This window comes from Dipodomys spectabilis, unplaced genomic scaffold (assembly GCF_019054845.1).
Source record: "Dipodomys spectabilis isolate Male_0828 unplaced genomic scaffold, ASM1905484v1 ptg000288l, whole genome shotgun sequence".
Lineage (NCBI taxonomy): Eukaryota > Metazoa > Chordata > Mammalia > Rodentia > Heteromyidae > Dipodomys > Dipodomys spectabilis.
In genome coordinates this window covers 6870618-6889496 of record NW_024870965.1, presented here as the reverse complement: position 1 = coordinate 6889496, position 18879 = coordinate 6870618, and the positions used below count along the sequence as shown (strand labels likewise).

The following is an 18879-nucleotide window of genomic DNA, read 5'->3' as shown; positions in this document are numbered from 1 at the left end:
TAAAAAATATTTGCTTTATGGTTTTAGTGTTTTACTTTATGCTTTTCTTGGTTCTCTATTTAAAAAATTAAGTTACTAATTTATGTGTTCTGATTTATTTGTTGGCTTTACAGGTGTATAAATATGTAAAGCCATAAATGTTTCTGTATTATTTTTCCCTGTGTCTTTTCAAGCTTGGATACTTTGCTTATTTAGTCCTAAACATTCTCCTTCCCCTTTCTCTCCTTTCCCTTTCCCCTTCCCTTCCTCATCCTCTCCTTTCCTCCCTCCCTCCTTTTTTCTTTCTGGGTGTTTGTATAGTCTAGAATGGCCTGAGAGTTTAAATCTTCCTGTCTCCACCCAGTCAGTGCTAGGACTGCAGGCATGTATCACTATACTTGGCTTGTCCTAATGTGTTACTGGTTCTCTGAGGTTTTTGAGAGTTCCTTTGTGTCCTGGTAAGTATGCACACTTTTTTTTTTCTGGTGTGGTAATTGAACTCAGTGCCTTATACTCTTGCGTGGCTTGCTTTTTCAGCTGATATCCTCCCACTACTCCAACCCAGGATTTTGCTGGTTGATTGAACATACAATTTTGATGACTTCTCTGCCTGAGCTGGTTTTCTGCCCCAGTGTTCCAAGTGTCAGTCTCCTGAGTAGCTAGGATCATAGGTATGAGCCACCTATGCATAGCTTGGATGAATACTTTTTAAAAGAACCAAAAGGAATTTGAGAAGGATGTGTGAACACACATTCATGTAAAAAGTGCAGGGAATTTGTAGAACTACTTGTTTTTTATGTGCTTGATCTATGAGTTCCTGGAAGAGAGCTTGTATGATCTTTTTATTGGAATAGACAATGTGTGTATAGTACTATATTTAAGGCTATTTTTTAGACCTTACATGCATTAGCTTATTATCTATTGTTCGCTTTTTCCTTCTGGATCCATTACATGTACTTTATGTTGAGGCTGAGAACATGTATTATTAGTACATGGTAGCTGGTTACTGGAGTCTTCCAGACTTTCATTCTGACCACCTTCATCTCTAGTAATTCCTTTGACCTTTTCAGGTATTGATATGGTGACAGATTTTTTTTCTAGTTGATCTTTGCCTGACATACTCTTCTCTTCCCGTGTAATATATCTGTTGCCCGAAGTATGTCTTCTAAACAAAGGCTGAATCTTTATACAGCATTATTTATAAGTGGCCATGGAGTGTGATGTAGTGTGATAAGCCAAACTTGGGCCAGATTGGTTGGTGTGGTTAATGGTCTGGTGTTGGAATTTGAGAGCTATGGTTTACAGTGGGGATAGGAGGCATACTTTACTTGGAATGTTAACTCCCCCCCCCCCCCCCATTTTTCTTCCCTTCTGTTTCCCCAGTGGTGAAGGAAGTATCTTATGTGTTTGAACTCGACTTTTTGTAGAACTCTGTTCTTAATCTTGCATAAGGCCACATCTTATCCTTACACAGCCACATTCGGTTTGTGGTCGGCATTTGCACCATAGCATCAACTTCATATCTCTTGAAAATGTCCTGAGAGGTATATCTACAGTGTACATGGCAACCCTCATAGGGCTATTTCAAGTTTAATTTGTATTTTAGATGGAAAATAAACTGTACTGCTCCAGCCTAGCAGTGAGTGCTTATAAAGGAGCTGTTCTGCTCAGCCATTGCTAATGCTGTACTTCAACATTTAGTGTTCTTGGCTACCTTGAAACTGTCCATAGTCTTGTATAGAAAAGCTGAAAAACTAAATTCTTAATTTTGTAATTCATTTTTGTAAGTTTCTGGTTTTTGTTACTCATGTGACTTGGAGGATACAACTTGGAAACATCTCAGCTCCACTTCTCTATAAAGTAGTAATTGAATTTAAGGCAATTTAAAAATCAGTTCCCAGGTGTATATTAACAACTAAGCTACATAATAATTTAAGCCAGTTATGTGAGGTTTTTACTCATTTCCTAATGTGGACTTTCTTATTGTTTTTTTTTTTTAAACAGGAAGGAGAAGCTGATGAGATGTTCTCAATGTCGAGTTGCTAAATATTGTAGTGCCAAGTGTCAGGTAAGACCACCAACTACCTGCAAGGGCTCTGTCTATGAATGTAGGTCTGTTTGTCACTTTCTTTTCTAATAAAAAAGGAAATTAGTTTATTTCTTTTACTTAAATTTAGAGTCTTTTACAAATATTGGCAAAGATTTTTCTCATTGAGATTTTGGATTAATGATGCTTAACTAGTATGTGGGAACAATTGTATATGTGTGTGTGTGTGTGTGTGTGTGTGTGTGTGTGTGTGCACATGTGCTTATGTAGGTGAATTACACTATGGTAGATGTGAATGGTAGAAGGAAAGCTGCTTATCTCAAGAGAGCCAGGAAAAGGAGGGTGGGAGAGAAAGGCCGGTTTCTTTCTTTACTTTTATTTTGATATCCTATGTTTACACCATAGATATACAAGATATAGAATAAACGAGACAAATTTTTGTACACTTTGATTTGTTTTTGATTTATTGATTGATTTGGAGGAACATTTTGTATCTCCTATATACCATTATATATCATCATTTCCCCACCAATGAGTGCTTATGTTTTTTCTAATATTCAGTGTTGCTGACAATGTTCCCGGCATCTCTTTTTGGCATGTTTTCATACTTCTGCCAATTAATTCTAGGTTAACTCCTAGTTTTTTTTTTTTTTTTTTTTGTCGGTTGTGGGGCTTGAACTCTGGGCCTGGGCGCTGTCCCTGCACTCTTCAGCTCAAGGCGAGTGCTCTACCACTTGGGCCACAGGGTCACTTTTGGTTTTCTAGTGGTTTATTGGAGATGAGAGTCTCATGGAGTTTCCTGCCCAGGCTGGCTATGAACCGTGATCCTCAGATCTCAGCCTCCTGAGTAGCTAGGATTACAGGCGTGAGCCACCAGCGCCCGGCCTAGTTTTGTTTTTGAAAAGAAAGGATTTATGTATTTTGAATTTTTAAAGATGATGCCAAATTGCTTTCCAAGAGATTAATTTATAACGAATACTATTGTTAATATCTTTGAAGTTGTTTAAAAGATGTATTATTAACATTAGCATGACCTTTTCTTCAAACCCTAAGATTAATCATTTAATAAGAAATGTAATTATGTTCTAATGCATCATATTGTATTAGTCTAAGCGGAAGTTTTGAGTGTGTTACTTGTGGCCTCTTCTTTCTTACTTTGGTGTGTGTATGTATTTTTTTTTTTTTTTTTTTGTCGGTCGTGGGGCTTGAACTCTGGGCCTGGGCACTGTCCCTCAGCTCTTCAGCTCAAGGCGAGCGCTCTACCGCTTGAGCTACAGCGCCACTTCTGGTTTTCTGGTGGTTTATTGGAGATAGGAGTCTCACGGTCTCTCCTGCCCGGGCTGGCTTTGAACCACGATCCTCAGATCTCAGCCTCCTGAGTAGTGTGTATGTATTTTTGTTTTGCATGTATGCATTGAACACCAGCCCACAGAGTTGGGACAGGATACAGCCTTTTTAAAATCTAGGCCAGGCTTATCCAAGGGATTTTTTTTTTCTACCATCTTCCCTTTTCCTTTGAAAGTAAAATCTTTAGAATGCAAATCAAATGAGCTTAATAATAATGAAAAAAGGTCAAATGTATAAATCTAGGAGCAGTTCCAAGTTCTAGAGCTGATTCTGCTGCTTTGGAGTTAAAATACCTCAGAAATCACAAACTGATTTGTGCCTGAGTTTCTGAATTTACGCTGATAATATAAGCTAACATTGACTAGACATACCATATACTATCCATTCCGTTTAATTTTATGAGAATTGGTGAGAATTAGGTACCATTACTATGTTTGTTATCCCAATCAGGAAAACAGAATGAGAGGCAAGCATCTTACAATTTTCCTGTACTTGCCAGGCATTGAATTTGGGAAAGAAACTGGTAGTCCAACTCTACATTTTTAGCTTATGTTCTAAACATAAAATTTATTCTTTTTATAATGCTATGATTAGGTCTAGTTTTCCATGATCTTTTTTGTTTGTTTCTTGGCTGTCCAGGTATTTATTGTGACTCTGGAAAAACGGGGGCCACGTGCATGCTTGACAAGTTCTCCTCCACTGTTACCCCACAACTCCATTTGGGGCTGTACCCTGACCCCAAAGAACACAACGTATTTTTGAAGAGAAAGGAAAAAATTCAATACTTCTCAGAAATAACAAAGGAAATGTTAAGAATAATTGAGTTACTTTTATCTTATTTTGTAAACACATTCTGTCAAACTAAGATCCCAAATTTATGTTGTTACTAGCAACAATGATAACAAAAAGCAAAAATCAAACTAAAGAAGTAAACTCATTCTTTGTCTACAAGATAAATTTCAGAAGGGTTGTTTCATAGTGAGACTTTGGCTCCTTTGTGTGACACTGTGCTGCATGTTCTTTAGAATATCAGATCAAGTAGGGTATGCATAGAACTGATGGATTATCATGTTATAAGACACATGCCTTTTGGTTGAACCTACTTTCTAATTTCAATGGACTCAACATTTGCTTTTATTTTTCTTTGGTTTTAGGAATACTTTAACGGTTTTTTTTCTTGTGTTGTAGAAAACATCATTAGTAGAAAGTGTTAGGATGAGTGGAGGGTGTTTGATGAGTGGGCATGTCATTTTGATTCATTGTAGTGATATGTTTTTACTACATACATTAGCTGTTTATTGTAGCATCAATAATAATGCCATTGTCGGATAGACTGTGGAAGGTAATAGGAAAACAGCTGGTAAGATGAAATATGTGACAGTGGCCAGAGGCTGTGTGTGTGTGTGTGTGTGTGTGTGTGTGTGTGTGTGTGTGTGTGTGTATGTGTGTAAGTGTAGAAGAGTGTGGGGGTGGAGTTAGAGGTGGGAGTCAAAGGTTGGCCATAACATATGCATTTAAACTGTCCTGTTTATCTTGGTCTTAAGATATTGCATTAAAATAGTAATCATTGTGGATACTTATAAAGCGGCACAAAGCGAAGCTGACACACTGGACTATGAACAGTAATGAACAGAAGGCAAAAGCATGGGGGATGGCAACGGATGGAGAGCCTGTGAATTTGTAGTATATACACAAGGGCAGGACTTTGGTTCACTAGCATAGCCTTTGCTCTGTGGGGTTGTGGCATTACTGCATTGCTGAGAGAGGATGGGGGCATTTTAGGGTGTACTATTTCCCTTGTGTTCATAGACGGTATCATTACTATCAGTGGCTCATTATTTATTATGAAAAGTAAAACAATAGAGTCATACAGAATAAAATGTTTCTCTGCCCCTTTCCTCACCTGAGTTTTCTAGAGGTGATTTCTATGTGTCTTATGAGTAGACAATTTCTGTGGTACCAGTCCTGGGCCTGAGTGCTTTTGATGAGCTTTTATTGTAGTTGGTGCTCTAAAACACTAGAGCCATAGCTCCACTTCTAGCTTTTTTTTTTTTTTTTTTGCTGGTCCTGGGGCTTGACTTCAGGGTCTGGGCTCTGTCCCTAAGTCTCTCTGAGCTCAAGGTTAGCGCTCTACCACTTGAGCCACAGCCAATTCTAGCTTTTCTGTGTATGTGGTATTGAGGAATTGAACCCAGGGCTTCATGCATGCAGGCAAGCATTCTACCACTAAGCCACATTCCCAGCCTTTTTTCTTTTTTTAGTAGTTAATTACAGATAATACTCTTATGGACTTTCCTCCTGGGGCTGGAAACCAGATCTCAGCCTTCTGAATAGCTAGGATTATAGGTGTAAGCTATTGGTACCTGGCTTGAGTGGAGAATTCTTACTCAGCTGTTAATCACCCTTCCCTTTCTGTTACAATTTATAGGACTGCTTCTGGTCCTAATAAAGTATTTTTGTCATCAGTGGCCTTGTATTTCTGTCCATAACTTACTGCGATGAATCTGTCATATAACTTTATAACAGGGGAAACAGTCTTATTAAACAGAACATTCCAGATGATTATAAAATTGAAGAGGACCAGGCCAAGTTTTATTATGAAAAACCTCACTCAAAATAAAATTGGTGGCAAGCAAACCAACCTCAAGTGAACTCAACGTGCATTATTTCACTATTCTAGATTTAATTCAAGTCATAATGTATACATTTCTCGTTGAATTACTGTCTGACCAGAGTATGTAACCAGGTTCTGTGTCAAGTTGCAGTTTTGAGAAGCAAAGAGTGGCTCTAATTTAGTGGTAATTATAAACCTCTTTAAACGTGTGAGTCACATTTTGGGTTTACATTTTATGCTTATTTATATAGAATGATTTGGTTCATTTTTGTTGGTGTAAATGAATCTGACATTAGTAAGCATTTAGCAGAGAGTCTTCATAAGTGTTTTTGAATACTATATTAAAAATGATGACAATGAAGAAAGTCAAGTCTTTTGTTTGTTTCAGGTATAGCTCCATGTAAACCTCAGAGTTGACAGGATTGCACTGGGTTTTATTTCTTTATTCTCACCAACAATGTTTTAAGTAACGCATATAGACAGTCTATAGTCAAAGTCAACTTAGTTGTAGTAATATTGAATGTATTTGCCATTTCTGTTTTTTGTTTTTTCCTGGTCCTGGGGCTTGAACTCTGGGCCTGGACACTGCCCCTGAGGTTTTTGCTAAAGACTAGTGCTCTACCACTTGAGCCACACCTACTTCTGGCCTTTTCTGAGTAGTTAATTGGAGATAAGAGTTTCACAGACTTTCCTGTCCAGGCTGGCTTCCCCTCTCAATCCTCAGATCAGCCTCCTGCATAGCTAGGACTACAGGAGTGAGCCATCTATACCTGACTTCAATTTCCTTTCCTTTGTTCCTTTATGTGACTTCTTCTGTTTTTCTGTTGTTTTATTTTTTGGTGGTTTTTAATTAAGCATTTTATTTTAAATGATTCTATTTTTTCCTTAACATACCAGTTTTTGGGTGATGTTTGAGTTTGTAATACATATTTACAATTCTTCCAAATCTACTTCCGAATAATGCTCACTGGGTGACAGATTCTGGGCGTGCCTTACAATCAGAGGGAATTCTAATTCCTCCTCTTCCCACCTCCTGTCATTGCCACCCTCCGGAACACTGGTGCCCCTAGCCACTCAGGGCTGCCACCACCATTTTGAACAGACTCTGATGTGTCTTATCAACCAGGATAAGAAAAACAAAGCTTTTATTTTTATCTTATTCTTTCTTTGATGCTCTTCCTTTATTCTTGCAGATCTAAGTTTTTATCGCAGGTTGTCTAGATGGTGTGTATGGACATACAAGGGCCCAAAGGGACTTTGAGAGAAAGTAATGACTTAATTTCAATCTTCATTTTGATGTTGGAAGGTGGCTAGATATACACAAACACATAAGAGTATAGGTCAGATAACGTCAAACTGTATCATCAAACTGTATTTTACTGTAATGTAAATCTTACCTTTATATGTTGTTTAAGAAAATACAAAGCCAGGGGCCAGTGGCTCACATTTGTAATCTTAGCTATTCAGGAGACAGACCTGTGGAGATTGTGATTCAAAGCCATCCCAGGCAGAAAAATGTTTGAAATTATATCTCCAATTAACCAGCAACAACAAAAACCAGACTGAAGGTGTGGCTCATATGGTAGAGAATGAGACATGAGCCGGAAAGCTGAGCAAGGGCACAAGGCCCTGAGTTCAGGTCTCAGAAAAAGAAAATACCACTCATAACAGGGCTTAAAAAGTATGTTTTTCATATTTCTTTCTTTAGCGGACACAAAGCCCTAAGTGCAGCCCAGATTAGATTTCCTATTTCAACATTGCTTCCTCTGAATCATGCCAATAGTAGGAGGGTGTTTTTTGAGACACGTTGGTATGCAGGTATTTGGTTAGCTCATACTTTTGTCCTGTGCTCTGCCTGCCACATAGATTTTATTCTCCGTCCTTGCTTGAGTGTGGCCTGGCAAGTTAGCTCAGGAGTGGCCCGGTGGCAGCAGCCCTTGGTGACTTCATCTGCCTTGTTTCTGCAGGCCGCGGTCTCACCATAGTTTGGGCTTTCTAATGAGATGAAGCCACCCTCATCACTGATGAATCTTCCAGTTGACTTTGGGAGTTTGAAACTTAACAATTACCTGTGTTGGGGAAATGGAATGAAGATGCCCTTTCTGGTGTTAATGTTTTGATTAGAGGTTTCCTTCAAACAGGATTGGAATTCCATCAAAGGGAATGATTTACTTTGTTCTCTGGATAAATTAAGTTAATCCATAGATCATATGGCACACTTTTTCTGTGGGCCATATGGCTTCTTTTATCCAGCCCTTTTGTGGTATGAAATGAATAAATGTAGCTAACAAGTGTGGCTGTGTTTCAGTACAACGTCATAATAAGTTGGGCAGGTGGATTTGACTTGTGGGCTGTAAACTGCTGCCCTGCACTGGATGATGATTGACTTCTGCAGATCACCAATATCACTATTATTATTGCTTAGTATTATGTGGATCCTTGGCTAACCAGAAGACTGAAATTTCCTTTTCCTAAGAAAATATGGGAATGTTTCATTTTTCTGATGACTTGATGCCCTGTGGCCATCCCTCTGCCTCACTCCTTTATGTTTGGTTCTGTCTAATTCGGCTAAGGTTGTGTCAGGGTGCTCTTGCTGTTCATGAGAGAAGCATGCAGTAGGTGTTTTACACTCTACATGACTCTCTAGCATGCTCTCAGGAGGTTTTATGCAAATCAGTACCTGTCAGTTATACCTGCTAGACATCCTGGTTAGCTTTCCACTTTTCTTTTCCTAGATCTTAGCTTTTCAGCTCTTCATGTATCTGACAACCTGTATTCAACATTGAAAATTTTAAAACATAAAAGAAAATCATTATTTATTTGCTACTAAATTGTCTAAAATGGTACATATTGTTCTATGTAAATGTTCAGGCTTGACCACCTATAAACACATTATATTCTTGCTCAGATGTACATGGTCACTGTGAGAAGGTTGCACAAATGCCCACTTGTTCCTCAAATATGACAGGAGGTATTACCTTCAGTGCTGTGACTTCAGGAAACATTGATGAATGTCAGGTAAAGTTCTTAAAATGCTATATTCCCATGATTTACAAAAAAAAAAAAAATAGTGCTGTATGTAGAAGCAAGTAAAAGAAAGCTGGGTTCTAGGCTCAAATAACCACAAAAAGGTTTCTACCTTCATGGAATGTGTGGTAGACACTTCAAGCTTGTGGTGGATTTGGAACCAGTTTTTATCGTGTGGAACAGCTACGCCCAGGAGGCCTGGCCCCTCCGTCCTGCTCACCAGGTATCCAGCCCTGTGCAAGCAAGTGACAGACATAATACCCACAGACGTTTCCCAGACGACCCTCAGTATTGGCACCCCCCACCCCCCAGCCAGGAACTGGGAGTGGTTAAAGTTCTAAATGAGAGTTCTGGAAATTGTCAGTTCTGAGGTTGTTTTTCAAATCATGCATGTCCTGACATATGGAATTGTAGCAGATATTTTCAGTTCCTTTATCCTCTCTTAAACTCTTTTATCTCCTATTATTTTTTGCTTCGGTTTAGCTATAAAATTTTACACTTTTTAAAAGTTTCCAGTAGTGTCACTGCATACTTTTTGTATTTTTTTGAGATTCTTGTATTATAAAAATAATGAGCTTCATTGTGATGATCTCATCCATGTGTCTCATCCATGTGGCTGTTGTGATTGGTTCATCCCCTCCTCCATGACCACTGGTAGTCCCCATCCCCCTCTTGCTGGTATCTTTTGCTTTGTAATGAAAAAATTTAATATCCTTTGTCTCCCATGCCAGTTTGTGCTTTTTGTGCATTGTTGTGAATTTCAGCTGAGAAAACATCACAGCCAGTTTTGTGAACAAAATCTTATTTGTATTCTCTACTGTTAGTAAAGAAAAAAAACACAGGAAACAAATCAAGAATATATCTTTTGAGAAACTGGCAGGTTTACAAGACCAATGTACCACTGAGGTACAGTTGGTAGAATGAAGATAGTACCTAATGTTTTCATTGCCACCTTTTGCTTTAGTTAAATGGGTTTGCTTAAAGGATTTCTTAGTCTTTTCTGTGATATGTTTAGATGTGTAAGCAGTGGTAAGCAGCTGAGCAATAGCTCTATAACAATTAATGTTATAAATGCCTGGTTTTTAATGCCATGTTAAGAAATGGAATAGGCTGAAACTCAGAATTATAAAAAAAGACCACTTTCCAGTGGTGTGCTCACTTTCTGTATTTATACCTAAATGGTCTGATTTGGCTTTTAAATGAAAAGAATGAACTTTTTTTTCTTTCTTTCTTTTTTTCTCTCAAGCTAATGGGAAGATAAGTGTATTGCCTGATGTTTTTATGCAGTGATTCTGGAATAGCTTTCAGGAACATTTTGTCTACTTTCTATTACTGAGAAATAAGAGCTGAGTATTAATTATTTTAAAGCCCTAAAGTCACTTTTGACAGGATTTCGCCAAAATTTGTATGTTTAACAATGTCATCTACCTGATGGTTCATTATCTGGGATACATTTGTAGATGTTTTACCCCAGTAAGCTACCAGAAAACTGAGCTGCTTGAATTTAGAGGTTGAGCAGGAAAAGAGTTATGTCTGGTCTCTTGTGAGACAGACATTGATTAAAACCTACAGTTAAAAATCCTTTTTCCTAACAGGCCCTGTCCTACTTGACTGAGTGCAATCCTGTTCAGCTAGACAGTTGCTCTGGGAATAGTACAAGTGTCAAAGGCACCATTCCAGGCCTGCTGACCCCTGTTCAATCCTGCCACAGCGTGCTCATGAAGGGTGTCTTCCAGGTTAATCCACTTTTATCACCGAAGGGAAACTTGCCCAGCAAAGTTATGATCAGTCTTAATTAAACCATAGAAGGTTGGTAAAAACCACCAACACTTTGAGTTTTTTTATTAGTATAAAAGATCATGCATTTGTCTACTTAGAATATTTTCACTCAAAAACTAGGTAACAGAGTACATACATGAACATTCCTAAGGCTGGCAGTGGCAGGCATGGGAAAGTATATGGAAAATATGTACAGATTTTTTTAATGCACAGTTTTTGAACCTTTTGTAAGTTGAATATATTTTAACAGGCAGGGTCTACGCAAGTTTGTGTTTTTCAAACTTACTTAACAGTGGATCTTTCTATCATTGTGTGTGTGCATGCGCACCTGTGTGTGCGCACTCCCATCCTGGCTGGGGGTTTGAACTCGGGGCCTGGATGCTGTCCTTGAGCTTTTGTGTTCAAGATTGATGCTTTACCACTTTAGACAGAGCTCTACTTCTGGCTTTTTTAAAGGTTCATTAGAGATAAGAGTTTCCTGGACTTTCCTGCCAAAGCTGGCCTCAAACCACAATTCTCAAGCCTCCTGTTTAGCTAGGATTACAGGCGTGAACCACTGGTGCCTGGCATATTACAGGTATTGATAATGGATGTAGCTATGTGAAAGGCATTGTAGTTGTAATTTATTTTAAGTATTATTAAAGACTGCAGAGTGTTGACTAGCATCCTTGGGATAAATTCCTCCTCTGATTTAATTATTGGTAAAACCATGCATTTTAATTTTCTGTCAAAAGAGATTATGTACATTAAAAAAAAAAAAATCCGTTGTGGTGCCTGAACTCTGTGCCTGGGCGCTGTCCCTCAGCTCTTCAGTTCAAGGCGAGTGCTCTACCACTTGAACCACAGTACCACTTCCAGCCTTTTCTGCTTATGTGGTGCTGAGGAATCGAACCCAGGGCTTTATGCATGCAAGGCAAGTGCTCTACCACTGAGCCACCTTCCCAGCCCCAATTTTTTTTTTTTTGCGTTGGCTGTAAGGCAACTTATGCATGCTTTGTACTAGCCTGGTAGTTATTTAACACTCATGATTAGCATACTAAGGGATTTTACTTTCCCTTTTCATTTTTTGGTACTTTGATATTTAGATCCTAGGCCTTGATCCTTAACTTTCCTCGTCATTAATATGAAGATCATGTCTATCATTAATATGAAGATCATGTCTATCATTTTGATTACTGTGGAAGTCAAGTGAAATTCTGTTATTTCCCTAGGCACATGTCCTGCATGTTCTAGAATGTTAAGTAAGTTCTGTAAGACTTTCCTCCTACTTTAAAGTTCTACATTTTTTTTTTCCCCCACAACCTTATTTCATGTACTCTACATGGATCTAGCTAAATCTAGTTTAGAAGAGACTAAAGAATAATAATGGAGGGGAAGATTGCAAGCCTCACAGTAAGGAAATTTCCACTGTTAGTGTCATTGGTGGAAGGAGTGATGCTAGTTTTTCACTATGTCTGTCAAACTAGGAAATAGCATGAGGATGGAGGCACAACAACTTGATGGAGAATTTTTCTGAGCAAAATGCTGAATTGAACTTAAGTCTGAGTCAGATTCTTAGTGGCTGTAGGGTCTGAAATCGTTGGCTTGCTGCGTGTTTGTGCAATAAGTGTAAGCAAGAGAAACCTTTCTGCAGGGAAGCAGAGTTAAATTTTATGAAATCACAGTGAGTGGACTTTCAAATGCAACTTCCACCTTTTAGAATAGAATATACAAGACAGTCTGGCTATTTACTCTTGTCAGTGCTAAACATTAAGACACTGTGTATGATTCCATGTGAAAGGTCAACCATCTACGGTATCTCCTTCTCCCCCTTTAGTACTAGAACATTTTTCTGAGTTGCAGTTATAGTTAGGTTGTTGAAATTCAATTCATGTTAATGTTTCTCAACATTTGAAACCAGTACAAATGGAGATTACATTTTATTTCTCTGATGTCCTTCTATATTCTTATCTTATAGAAAAAAGCTTGGCCACACCACAAGGGGGAATGCAAATGCCTGAAAAGCTGCAAACCCAGATATCCTCCTGACTCCGTGAGACTTCTTGGCAGAGTTGTCTTCAAACTTGTGAGTATCTGACTTGTGACAGAGGCTCCCATTTTATCTTAGCCAAAGCATTTGTGCTTGAATTTATTATTCATTTGTAAGGTTGAAATTGAACCCATGTTAAGGTAAAGTGTGGATTATTCCATGTACTATCTTAAGATAAAAACGTTTTTCTAATAGTCATGGTACTGGTGAAATGAAGAAGAGTACAGCCCCTCTTTCCTATTAGATACTTGGACTATAAATGCTAGTAGTTAGTAGCTGTTACTTTTTTTTTACCTTCTTACTGTGAGGGAAGGCACAGGACACATAGGGCTTTTTTGTTGCCTCTTCAAGTGTGATATTAATTAGTAATTCAGTTGAAGAATCTTAAAAAAATGTACCTCTGATTCAGCAAAGTGATTTCTTTTAAGCCCTTTTAGAGTACCAAAGCATCAGATTCTGTGCAGTTCTGCTCTCGAGCAGCCTCCCAGGTTGCTGGGTTAGGATTTAGCATGCATATCTTTCTCGGTTTTATTATAGCCTTCCCATTTGGGGAGGGCAAAGGAGGGATGATCATGGTAGTTGAAGTCAGCCTGGACAGAAAGTCTGTGAGGTTCCCTCTCAAGGAACGGAAGCTGCACCTAGTGGTGTGTGGTGGGAAGCCTAAAGTAGGTAGATCATAGCTCATGTGTGCACCTGGACAGGAAAAAAGACTGTTCTAAAAATAATCAGGAAAAATCCCCACACAACAACAAGTTCTGTTCTTGTCTTTGTTTATCAACTTTCTTTTGGCAGTCTTGAAATTTTATAGATGCCTTTAACAATGTTAAAGTCTCTAAATGTCTTATAAAACAATTTTGCACTTGGTTTGCACTGGTTACAAGCTTGATTTTAACATTATTTATGATTAAGTAATTCAAATGTAATCAAAATGTAATACAGAGCCTTGAACTTGTAGCTTTTACTTATAATCCTAAATCCTAGCTATTTAGGGGACTTAGATTTGGAAGGAGAGTAAGACTGGGAAGATCATAGTTCTAAGCGTGGGCAAAAACTATGTGAGACCCCATCTGAACAGGAGAGGCTGGGTTTAGAGGTCTTTGATCATGGCCCAGGCCAGCCTGGGCAAAAGTGGAAACCGTATCTTGAAAGTGATTAGAAAGCAAAAAGGGTGGGAGAACAGCTCACTTAGCAGTCTTCTTTAGACGGTTCCTGTCAAGGATGCAAATGCATGATGTGGGAACATTACACATTGTTTTCATTCTTTCCTTCATAGATGGAAGAAGCACCCTCAGAATCAGAGAAACTTTATTCTTTTTATGATCTGGAGTCAAGTAAGTGGCCATCCATCAACATTAAAAAAAAAAATCCTCATTTGTTTGTCCTGCTGCTGAACTTTTCTTTCCCTAGTTCTCTCCCTTCTGCTCCCCTCCCCCTCTCCTTCTGTCCTCTTTCTATTGAATCCAGTGCCTCAATAATACACTACCTCTGAGAAAATGCTTTAATTTTAACTTTGTTTTTCTGTTCATCAGGTGAGGTAAACCTAAGAAAAGTTTGGTATTTTGTTGATTTCTGGGTTTGGAATGTGTAAATAAGTGTTTAAACCACCATAAAGGTGTCCAGCGTAAGTGGAGTAGTATAACAGTTCAGAGGGACCCAGTTCTGTCTGGGTCAGCGGGACAGGAGTTCAGGCTTTGAGGATGCTAATTTTATGTTGAGCTTTTGTTACCTCTTTATTATAAACACCTCACAGTGCATTTTTTCTATGAATGAGTGGAAGTCTCTAGGAAAGGCCATTCACTCTCTAATGGCAGTAGATAGATGCTTTCCTTATACCTGGAGGCCTGTTGTCCAAGCTGTTCTTTCTCTGGCATTTGGCTGGGCTGTCCTCATGGCAGTGAGGCTATTCTAGATACTTTATGATCAGTTTGAGGACATTCAAGCTGCCAGGACCACTGCAGTGGAGACCCCACTCCTGCTCTGGGGACTGCATTTTAATCAGGACCACTCCAGAAAACAGTATTGGACTTAGAATGCAGCATCCCAAGCAAAACAAACTTTTGAGACCTTTAGAAGACCCTGCAGCTATTCTCACTTAAGGTGGTAACTCAGTGAGAATTTGATTGGTGGAACTGGAAGCTGTGTTGTGATTGGTACAAATACAATCCTTTCCTCTAATCGCAGCATAGCTTCCAGTATGGCTTTCACGCCCATGCAACACTCATTTTCCTGGCAAGGCTGCTAAGCTCTCTTTTAGGCAGCTAGGTGACACCCTTCTTTCTACTACCTGGAACTGCAACATGAGGCCTAACAAGAGACTTCTCGATGCACTTTTCTTACCAACTAGTGAGTTGCTTAGTTACTTATTTTTTTGGTGCCAGTCCTCTGGCTTGAACTCAGGGCCTGAGCACTGCCCTCGAGTGTCTTTTGCTCAAAGTTAGTGCTGTACCACTTGAGCTGCAGTTCTACTTCCGTCTTTTGAGAGGTTAATTGGAGATAAGAATCTTACTGACTTTCCTGCCCAGGCTGGTTGGGAACTGTAATCCTCAGATCTGAGCCTCCTGAGTAGCGAGGGTTACAGCCTGATGGTGCCTGGCTTCTAACTAGTGATTTTTATTAGCTGGTAACACAAAGAGGAGTGTTGGTGGTAACAGAGTAGCAGTACAATGGTGAGAAGGTGGCTGAAGAGTGTCAGGCAAAAGAAAGAAACTGAAAGAAAGGCAGTGGACATGACTTCAGAAAGGAGAAAGCAGAGGTGGTAGGTGAGGGGCTGCAGGCCCCAGTGTCTGGAAGCCTTTTCTGGTTCTGCCTAACCTTGAAGGCAGTGTATTCCAACATCTGAAGCTTGAGACTTGCAGTGTTAACTGCTGTGAAAGTCTAAAGCTTGGTAACTGTGATGCTAGGTGGTGCTGACTGCTGTTGTTGTTAGCTGCTGCTTAGAGCTGAAGATTTTGTTAGTGACACAGTGCTGGGACATGGGCTGGTGGAATCCAGAGTAGTGAGCCTGCCTGAGTGCCTAAAACTCAGTCTTGGGCTTCTAAGGTCTGGAGCCCTAAAACTGGGAGTTCTCATCCCCTGAGGCGGTCAGTCTAGCCCATACACCTTCAGTCTTTTAGGGTCCTTGATTATTGACAGGAAAACACTTCCTCCATTCTTACAACCTTAGCAGCTCATTGGCAACATAAACTTTAGAGCAGTTGACAAAGGTTTCTTCTGTTTCCCATCTTGTTTTCTCTGTCGTCATGTCTAGGGTGTGTGAAGTAGGGAAGGGGACTGGGAATTCCACTGAGCTTTAGGAGTTCCTACTCCTTTAGATGCTAAGGTACTTGGGACTGAGGCTCTATGATAGTATTAAGACTTGATCTTTTGCTGAACTACCATGTGTGTGTTCCGGCTATAAGGGGTGGCTGAGAGGCTCTCCAGGCATGAGTATTAAGCATACACCAGATTTATTTTGCTGTCTTTTTGGCACAGATTCTCTTCATGTGGGTTCTATATGATTCCAACCCTAATCTAGCTAGAACTCATGAAGTGTACCCCTACATGGTTTAATATTTCTGCTAGTTAGAACTCATATGGTGCATTCACTACATAGTTTAATATTTCTGGATTGAGCCAATAAGACAAGGATCTGAAGATTTATGGTTATGGGATCCTTAGTGCCAATGGTAATAAATTATTATTTAAGGAATCATCAGTTTAATTATTCTATTGAACAAGTAATTTAAGGAAAATATGCAAACCTGACATGAGCAACAAAATTATGCTATAGTTCAACTTGATGTGTCTCTTCAAGTTTTAATAGAGAGCTAATTACTCGTTTTTTTCTTGTATCACTGCTAGATAATTAACAGCTCTTACAGTGAGTTTTACTGTTAACACTGGCCCTGCTCAGCAGCACTTTTATACACCGTGCCTTATGTGAAATGCTCTTAAATATTACTAATTATATGATGCACTCCCAGTCTTCATGCTGGTTATCCTTTAGCTGATTTTTGAGGGGATTATATTGGCTTGAGCCTCATATCTTCTTTTCATAACAGTTTAGTTGGCACATGGTATCTATACAGATTTATGGTGTACGGTACAATAATTAAATGTATGTATATTAATCTGTAAAGATAAATTCAGGGCATTAACATTTCCATCTCAAAGTATTATCTTTTATTGCTTTGTTTTGTTTGAGGCAGGCTCTCATTGTGTAACCATGATTCTCCTGGCTCAGCCTCTCGAGTGCAGGACTACAGTTGTGCCACTATACTTGTCCAGGAAAGTGTTATTTGTCTTTGGATCTTTTGACTATTTTTTAAATTAATAGCCAAAAATTATTACTCTGAAAACTGTCACAAATTATAGACTACTTTTACCCATTCATACTATGTATTGTTTCTTCTTGTCTAACTGTATTTGGTACCCATTATCTAACTTCTCTTTGCTCTTTTTCTACTTAATCACTAATGACCACTACTCTCTTCCTCTATGAGTTTCTCTGTTTTAGCTTCCACTAATTAGTAAGGACAAAATGAGTCTGATATTCCTTTCTGTTTGGTTTATTTAAAACAGTGTACTCTGGTTACCAATGCATGATTGAAAATGACAGAATTTCATTATTTTTATGGCTGAATTTTTTTGGTGTATATAGCGTATTTCTCTCTTCTCTCTCTCTTTGTGCTAGTGCTAGGAATTGAGCTTCAGGTCTCAGTATTCTGACTTGGCATTATTGCTCACTGCTGTGGCTTTATCATAGCATACCTCTAGTCTCAGCATTTTGCTGGTTGATTGGAGATAAGAATCTCATCGATTTGTCTTTTGTCTTCTCAGGCTAGATCTAACTATAATCCTCAGATATCGGCCCCCTGAGTAACTGGGCATTAGCCATTGACATCCAACTATATACCATTTTTCCTTAATCCCCATCTGCGGATGGACACAGTTGATTTTTATATCTTGAGTATTGAGAGTAGCAGTGTAGTAAGGCATGGGAGTGCTGGTATCTCCAATATAGTACTGTTTTCTTGAATGATTGTTTTCCAGAATGAGTGTATTAATTTACTTTTCTATCAACAGTATAGAAGACTTCCTCTTTCTCCCAACTCTTTTTTTTTCCTTTTTATTATCTTTAGTTATACAAAGGAATTGCCATTTAACAAAGTAGTTTATCAATACAGTTTGTGTGTGTGCGTGCATGCGTGCGTGCGTGCGTGCGTGCGTGCGTGCATGTGTGTGTGTGTGTGTGTGTGTGTGTGTGTGTGTGTGTGTATCATGGAGCCTGAACTCTGGGCCTGGGTGCTGTCCCTCAGCTCTTCATCTTAAGGCTAGTACTCTACCACTTGAGTCACAGCACCACTTCCTGCTTTTTTTTTTTCTACTTATGTAGTGCTGAGGAATTGAACCCAGGGCTTCATGCATGCAAGGCAAGCACTCTACCACTGAGCCATCTTCCCATCCCAGTATAGTTTATCTTAATCTGTGTTACCCTCTTCAACATTCTTGCCCATTGCTCCGCTACTTACCCCATTTCTCATCTTCTTAATTTTGTTAGATATACATTGGATTCTTTGTCGGTATTTATTACTTTTTTTTCTTTTAACTGATGGTCATTCTGAACTGAGTAAGATGATAATTCATTATTTTTAATTTATATTTATCTTATGATTAGTGATGTTTAGCATTTTTTCATATACTTGTTGATCAGTATGTATCTTCTTTTGAAAATGTCTACTTTGACCACATGATCATTTTAAAATTGGGTTGTTATTGTTTCACTATTGAGTTGTTTGAAGTTTCTTATATATTCTGGGTATTAATCCTCTGTGAGATATAGTTGACAGATATCTTTTTTCTGTTCTGTAGGTCATCTCCTTACTGTATTGATTATATCCTTTGTGTGGAAGCTTTTTACTTTGATGCAATCCCTTTGCCCGTTTCTGCTTCTTATCTGATTTTGGGGACATATTTTTAAAAGAAAGGCTTTGCCCAGAACAATATCCTGAACTTTTTCCCTTTTTCTTCTAGTCTTTAAATCTTTGATCTATTTAGAGTTGAGTTTTACATTATGGT

At 38.7% G+C, this 18879-nt stretch overlaps 1 protein-coding gene across 2 annotated transcripts in view; it reads left to right on the top strand.

The window, feature by feature from the left end:
• The window catches only part of Smyd3 (SET and MYND domain containing 3), a 407738-nt gene that overhangs the window by 75237 nt on the left and 313622 nt on the right, over nucleotides 1–18879 (top strand). For both annotated transcript variants that reach the window (XM_042701271.1, XM_042701272.1), the window contains exons 2-4: nucleotides 1984–2047; nucleotides 12751–12858; nucleotides 14096–14153. In XM_042701271.1, coding sequence (XP_042557205.1) covers nucleotides 1984–2047; nucleotides 12751–12858; nucleotides 14096–14153 — 230 coding nt within the window. The remainder of the gene's footprint in view (nucleotides 1–1983; nucleotides 2048–12750; nucleotides 12859–14095; nucleotides 14154–18879) is intronic.